The 7682-nt window shown below is 38.1% G+C and overlaps 1 protein-coding gene across 1 annotated transcript in view; it reads right to left on the bottom strand.

The window, feature by feature from the left end:
- Nucleotides 1-1884: 1884 nt before the first annotated feature.
- SRP19 (signal recognition particle 19) overlaps nt 1885-7682 on the bottom strand; it is a 15082-nt gene continuing 9284 nt past the window's right edge. The window contains exons 3-5 of the mRNA XM_019517269.1: nt 7121-7192; nt 5380-5491; nt 1885-4126 (exon numbers count right to left, since the gene is read on the bottom strand). Coding sequence (XP_019372814.1) covers nt 3993-4126; nt 5380-5491; nt 7121-7192 — 318 coding nt within the window. The 3' untranslated portion in view covers nt 1885-3992. The remainder of the gene's footprint in view (nt 4127-5379; nt 5492-7120; nt 7193-7682) is intronic.

Genomic DNA, 7682 nt, shown 5'->3' with positions numbered 1-7682 from the left:
GTTCTTGCCCCACTCCCCTGCCCAAGGCCAAACTCCAAGCACTACTGACTACTAGATTTTACTTCTTACCCAATGAGCTTTTGATTATACATAACCATAGGATGAACATGCACTTCTTTTTAACATAACTACATGTATTACAACATTCATACTCTCATTGTAGTTGCAACTGTGAGAAAAAAAAATCAAAATCATTATGATGTATTATAATCAAGAAAGACCTTAATTTCCAAGTGGAGGGATACAGTCCACACTGGCTGTTACTTAGATGCATCCACTGACTTCCAGAAATAACAGTACATACCATACCACCTGCACATAAAATAGTCGAATTATCACAACAAATGAAATGCAGAAGAGAAACAAAAAATGGGTAAAATAAAAGCTATTATTTACAGGGATCTTTCAAATAAGACCTTTATGATTCTGAGAATGTTTAACTTGTATTTTACCCCCCACACCTTTTTTCTGGGGAACAATAGCTACTTGAGCTTAGATCCAAAAGAAACTTAACAATGACAATACTGAGTATGTCACACCTAAACATGTCAGTTGTTTGGCTCTAGGAGAAAAATTTACTAACCATAGTGAGGTGCTTAGGTTTTCTATACTTTAAATGGGGAGTGTTAGGTGTCTGGGATTGGGATTCACAACACTTAAGCCACTGAGCATGGGGACCAAGGCTAGGCCAGCCCACAGGGGGCACATTTACATGAAATCACCACCACACAGTAGCCTAATAACACTGTGCAGTAGCTTGTTGGGCAAAAACTGTGCTAACATGCTTCTGTGCAGCAGTATTAGGCTACTGCATAGTAAGCGTCACTAAATAGCTATGTGCCAGTGCTACTGCACAGTAGCATGTGTTACTGTGCATTGATTTAGTACTTGGTTAACCAAGTACTAAACTTAATGCACAGTAACTATGATGCATTAGTGAATGTGTAGATGCGCCCAGGAAATGCTAAAAGGGTGTGTGTGACTGAACTCCCACCTAAGTGCACCTGGGCACAGATTCCACGTAGATGCCTATCTGCAGCTCTAAATTAGCTGTCTACATGAAACTAGGGTTCAAAGCCAAAACTTGCACTTAAATTCACATGCCAGATTATCCCTTTATGTGCAGATGACTATTTTTCTTTAAGATAGGGCTGCTAACAGTTGTGTTGCCTCTAGCATGGTGGTTAGATGCAGTTTAAATTTCAAGTCTCCAAATTCCTGTGCAACTGTTCTAATCGTTAGGTGAACACCACTGTCAGCATGTTTTTGATTAAAAGCGGCCAAGTTGAATGCTATCAGTACGTTAGGTGTGGACTGAATACACCACTAGATATTACCCCTCAGGAACTTTGTTTGTAAATCCCAAACAACTGTAAATATAAATAGCTAAGCACTCAGCTCAGCCAAGATGACAAATGTTATAGGTACGTGTAGTAGCCAAATTTGAGGCACTAGGTGGACAAGGTTTCCACCAGTAAGAATTCCTTTGGTACCTAAGGACTTTCAGTTTGGGTGGATTTTTTTTAAGTGAATTGCTCTTGGTCTTAGGTAACTAAATTCCACCTAAACAGCACTTTAGGCAACAGGGTCCTTTCTTAGATATGGTCCTTAATGGCCAATTGAATTTCAGATGCTACCTAAATAGAAAGAAGTGCTGACTGCATTCCATGTATACTATTCAAGATATCTACTTTCCCAAATTCAGAATATCAGAATCTATCATAAAACGTAATTTCCAGATCACTTTTTAATGTCAGGAATTTTGTAAGATCCAGGATACCCTCTAAATGTGCAAGACACTAACATTTTGCATAAGCCAGAAAACAGACACTTGCACCCATTTTATCATGCATTAAATTAAGAGATGAAAAGCATCTTCTTCAATTTATTTGCACCTATTCTTTATATCACAAAAATGAGACTTGTTGTCATTCCTCCTACCCAAGCTTGGAATCTGCACAATAGCCAGACTGAAAGACACCGATTTAAAAAAATCCATAGGAGAGCAACTCAAATTTATGGGCATCACCTAGTTATCCCACCTCAGTCAGAATTATCAGCACTCCAAGCATCTGAAAGTTATTCATAGTCACCACAAAAATCACGTGGCACAGACCATTTTCTTCTTTACACCATCCCTCTCTGCATATCATACTTTGGCTTAAAGGTGGCAATAGTCCCTCAAAGCAGAATCATACAACCTTTAGTCAACTGGTAAAAAACAAACAAAAAAGACCAAAAGAACCCAAAAACAAAACAACTCCACCCTTGCAGCACGAAACAAAACCTGCCCAAAACCTTGCATAACTAAAACTAGATTTTTAAACAATAAAAGCTTTGAGGTTACTTTTAAGTTTCTCCCTTCCTCTTCTCCCATAAACTTTTTTGCCAATACAGTGGAACATGTAGTACCAAGTCAAATTGCCTTGTAAGATGAAGATGTACAAATAGTTGCACCAATAAGCTGTTAAAAATAGCCTGGCAGAAAGCAGGGTACATATGCATCGTTATAGACTAAATAAGATACATAATTTGATGCACAAGCTGTCACAAACATAAGTTCATGCAATATATATGATGCTGTTACTTTTTTTTTGGTCAGAACTCTGACATACATAAGAGAGACTGGCAAGAGAGGATGAAATAGGTTTTTGTCTTTCAAATAGTTTTCTGCATCACATGCTATCTAGTCTCCCAGTGCTGAGATTTGGGATGTTGTTAGAGACCATGTTTGTAGAAGACTGAAATGATTCAAGTGGGTCAAGGAAAACATTAAGAAAGTATAAAGAAAAATATCATACTACTTGGAAAATCTGCCTCACCAGAATGCTACAAGAAAGACTGAAGATGTTTCCAATATTTGGTAATATGAATAATTAAACATTAAATGTATTTTGCTGAAAAAGTGATATTAGGAGAAAAGGAGCTGATCTCTTCATCAGAAAAAACCTACCTTAATTTTTTTTCTCTTCAAAAGTCTGTTTGATTTTCCAATCATTCTTCCTTTGCATTCCTATTCTTTCTCCTGCAACTTGCAAAGAACAACGTATGCTTTCTACAGCCTTTTCTTTTAAGAGATTCTCTTTTCTATCCCAATCCCTGTGGCTGACAGACGTCCAGATTGGCTGAGTCTTCTGTATTGAATGACTGATCTTTCCCTTCATAAGCAAGTTACATGGTTCTGCAAAACGTGACAGAACATTTGTGTTTTACGAAGTTAGCAGTTAGTACCCCCAAAATTTGGGTTCGATTTATTATAAAGCAAGACCATTTTTAGTGGAGAAAGAATGCTGAATTCTGTATACACCTAACAGTTTATCAGTATTTCACAGAATGCAGATAACAGCCACAAGCTTTTAAAAAGATTAAAAAACAAAACAAAACATAAAAAGTTTTTGTGATCATCTTAAGGAATAATGCTACTGTGACCACAACAATTTTTGTAAAAGCAAGTAGAATTTGAGAACTACTTTTGCCACTTTTATTATATTTAACATTTGTGAAAGATAGAAGTGAGATGTACAAAATAATGATTACTTCATTCATCATAAATTTTCCAACTATAGTGACATACAAACTCCAGAATCAAGACAAATCTCTTTATCAGAAGAGTAAATGGTGTACTAAGGCAACTGGCTTCAAGAAAAAAAAAACCAAGCTGGATATTTTAAAAGCAGCACACAGCTTCATGTTTCTTCACCCCTCTCCTGCCTCCTCCTTAATTTGTCTTGGTTCTCTTTAATTTCTAGGTCTGAAGGGTACTTAACTTTGGAGTTTGAGGGGTTGTGTCTGAATACATATGGATCTACTGTTACACAATGTGAAGTACAGTTACATGCATTCCAGTTCAGTAAAAAAAGACAACTCTGTACAGCTTCACCAATTCTCATTTCTTCTCTGCATCTTTCACTTCAGAGTCACAATTGTTAACATGTCCATCCAAATTAGGCATAATTATGTTTATACAAAGTACATGCAAGCCAGTCACAGGCTCATTTCTTCTTCTTCCCTTTGCCTTTCTTGCCTCCCTCTCCTTGCTGGAGACTTTGGTCACTCCCTCCCATTTTTTGTGTCCTTGTTTTCAGTTTGGGAATTGTTTCTGCTGCGTACAGCATTACTGACTTACCTAGGGAGAGGGGAGAAAGATAAACATTACACAAATATATATGCTCTCTACATTAGTAATAACTATCACTTTAAAAATCAGCATAGCTAATATCAGGGCTGTGTCAAAATGCATATGAAGTCCAAGACTCTGCTTCTTTTCTCTGTGCTGGGGAAACTGGTAAAAGGGTATTCTGTGCTTGGTATGCAGCATTTTTTGGATTGGAACATTACTAGAAAATCATTGGCACCAAGAAATTCAGAAGAAACTTAGTCATAACCATCTGGAGTCTACTTAAGGAGTTGTACTATAATCCAAATGAAGATCTAGCTTGCACAGCCACTGGAAGGTGAGATGCTCTGACATTTTCCCACACCGGTTACCAGCACACAGGAGAGGCTAAAGACTCCAAGAGACTGTTTCATTCTTCACTCAATATAAGCACTCTATCCTTATAAATATAGTTGGCTGGACCTGAACAGAGAACCAGAACTTGCTGTAGACACCTTCCTGGGGGCCAGTACTGTGTCCCAATTATTTGCACCCAGCAGCAGATTCCATGGTTTTCTTCCTCTCAACCCAGGGCTACAATGAATCCACCAACAAAATTCTAGTTTTTAATACTGACTCTCCCACTTTAAGTTAAGTTTTACCCCCATCCCTTTCCAAGCAGATAAAACAATGTAATGCTGCTGCTTTATTACTTTAATTAGCAAGGCTTCTTTAGCAAATGCCATTCAGAGTTTTGTGGTGGGGGGTTAGTATTTTCAATGAGCATTAAGTACAAAATTGGTTTGTATGCTAATGAATGACATAGCAACTGATAAACTGATCGAAATGTAACTGAAGTGTGGCAACACAAGCCAAAAGGGGAAATCAGTTTTGAAGAAAAGCAGTTCTTCTGGCTTAAGGAGTACCTCCTAAAACAGTGTTTTGGGAATAGTGGTCACCCCAAAGACCCAAACTTTACTTCACAATTATGAAACTGAGAACTGAAAAAAGGAGAAATAATGATAATACAGCACTCTACAACCACTTCGTATATGCCAATTTGCTCAGTCTGTTTGGCTACAAATTTATTTTGGCTTATACTAGCTAAGCATTTTCATGGCTAGATTGAAAGTAAATAATGACAAAGTACTCCATATGTATTTTAATAAATTGGTCATAAGTGAAGGGAAAATTGATCCAGCCTACTTTAAATAGGTAGTTGTCCAACGGTGACTAGTTACCTGAAAGTCCCCACAACACCCAACCCCAAGAAGTCTACTCACGTGATGGAAACTGAGGTAAACATGGGTTGCCATCCTCCTGTTTCAGTTGAACTCTTACTCGGCCTCTAAACTGGGCATCACGGTTCCATTCTCTGGGGTACATCTTATTTTTCTAGCATATGAAAATAAATGGTTTCAAATACAGATTTGAAGACAAGATAAAGTAATTCATCAGGAAGGGCAGTAAAAGAATACAAGCTTAAGTTAGAACATTAATGTTTCCATAAATGAGTGGCCACTGCAGAACATCTACACCTACTAGGGGTCACAGCAGCATAGAGCAGGGGTCAATAACGTTGTACTAACAGAAACTGCTGCTTGTGACTAGGTAGTGTTAGGGGTCACTAATCCCCTTGGGCAACTCCAGCTCCATAGATGGGGAGTAGAAGCTGCAGTGAAGAAAAGCAGCTCTCCTGGAGCATCTGGCAGATCAGCAGAGATAATCATGCTATTAGCAAAATATGAACAGGATCAAATGGATGGGAACTAGTCTTCCTCTAGTAAAATGCAGATCAGACCAAATCTTTTTGGGCTGGATCCAATTCCATCTGTGGGCCCTATCCAGCCTGTGGGCTGTAGTTTGCCAACCCTTGATGCCGATGTATGGGTTTTCATAACCCATTAGTAACTGCCAGCAGCTTATGGAGACCAAGTCAGGAAAGTAGATACAATAAAACAGAGGTACTTGAAAGTAAGAAATTCCCCAGTCTTTTTTCCACCAAAACTTCATATTCAGCTCATCAGAAATACTTCAGAACAAGACAACAAACCATTGTAAAGTTTGATGAGTCTTCATAAAAAACAAAAACATTCTGGGGAAAAACAAAAATACTGCACTATTATCATTACAACATATTTTGATTTTTCAATTTAAATTTTTTTGGTTCTGAAGTTTAAGGCATTCATAATTTTGTAATGAAATGAAAGTAAAGACAAAAGACATTTAATTGATTTGAACTCAAACTATTTTGGAACTGCCAGCAAACCAGAAGAATCAATTATTCATAGAGCTCCATCTTAAAATTATTACAGCAACCAATATGGCAGCAAGCATGGAGCTCCCAAGGAGCTCCTTTAAGTGCATTTAAGATGCTGGGTCAGCATTCATGAATATTTGAAACTGAATGCCAAACCCGTGGATAGCAAGGGTTTCCTGTATTTTCTAGGATCCGGATATGCTCTGATGGTAGAGATAGAAGTCACCACTACTATTTGCAGCTTGTTCCAGTGGTTGATCCCCCTCACTGTTTATAAAGACAAATCAGAACAAAAGACTGTCCCTTATTCCTAACCTGAAACTGTCTGAATTCACTTCTAGCCACTGGTTCTTACTATGGCCTTCTGACACTGAAAAGCCTGGAATACTTTGTATAGTCTCCCTATGAAAGTAATTACAAACCCTAATCAAGTCAAGTCATTGCTTTTCTGATAAACTAAACTAAACTAAACTACAGTTCATTAAGGCTCTCACTATACGTTTTTCTATCATCTAAAGTTATTTTTATGGTTCCTTCCTGCAGTCTCTCCAATATTGTAACATCCATATAAAAGTGTTAAGTTCACTTAAGCAGACAAGGTTCTTTGGGTAAATGTGATAACCAGCAACCCTGAAATTCACTTGCACAGAATTATGTTTGTTTATGTGACTTTCCTAAGGAGGTTTTCTTCAGTTTTTAAATGCAACTATCATGGAAATAGTCTTTATGGAGACTAACTAAAAAAACCAAAACTTTTACATTACCTCTACAAGTACATTGAGTCCCACTGCTGCACACACATCTTGGATTTCTGTAGGTGTGGGATTTTCAACAGCCTATTAAAGAAAATTTTAAATTACTACCTTTTTAAAGTTCATCTACAGCAGAGAAACAGGTCTAGACATTCTATAGGGGGAAAAGGAAGGAAAGAAGGATGCTTCACAAAAAAAATCTGTTGGCTCCTTCTCTATTTATGCAAGAGTCATTTAGGACCCCAAACATATTCCAGGAAACATATGCATCAGAAAGCAACAGAGAACCAAAAGTGGAGAACTGGAAAATGTAGGTTCAGATCCCAGCTGAGAGACAGACTTAACAGAAAAATATAAGGAAAGTGTGCAGAACTTGTACTACAAGGAATTTTTAAGGTGTGACATACAGCAACCCCCACACCCCCAGTGCTCTGCATACCACTCCCAGCCCCTAAGACAGAAGGAGAGCAGCTGGCTGCCTGATAGCCCTGTCCCAACTGTCACCAGCTACCACAGATGGGGGTTTCTGCTGTCACTGGCTGCCCCAACTCAGCCCTTGCTATCCCGAAAAACC

This window comes from Gavialis gangeticus, unplaced genomic scaffold (assembly GCF_001723915.1).
Source record: "Gavialis gangeticus isolate Ggan-Ray unplaced genomic scaffold, GavGan_comp1, whole genome shotgun sequence".
Taxonomy (NCBI): domain Eukaryota; kingdom Metazoa; phylum Chordata; order Crocodylia; family Gavialidae; genus Gavialis; species Gavialis gangeticus.
This window is presented reverse-complemented; position numbering and strand designations above follow the sequence as displayed.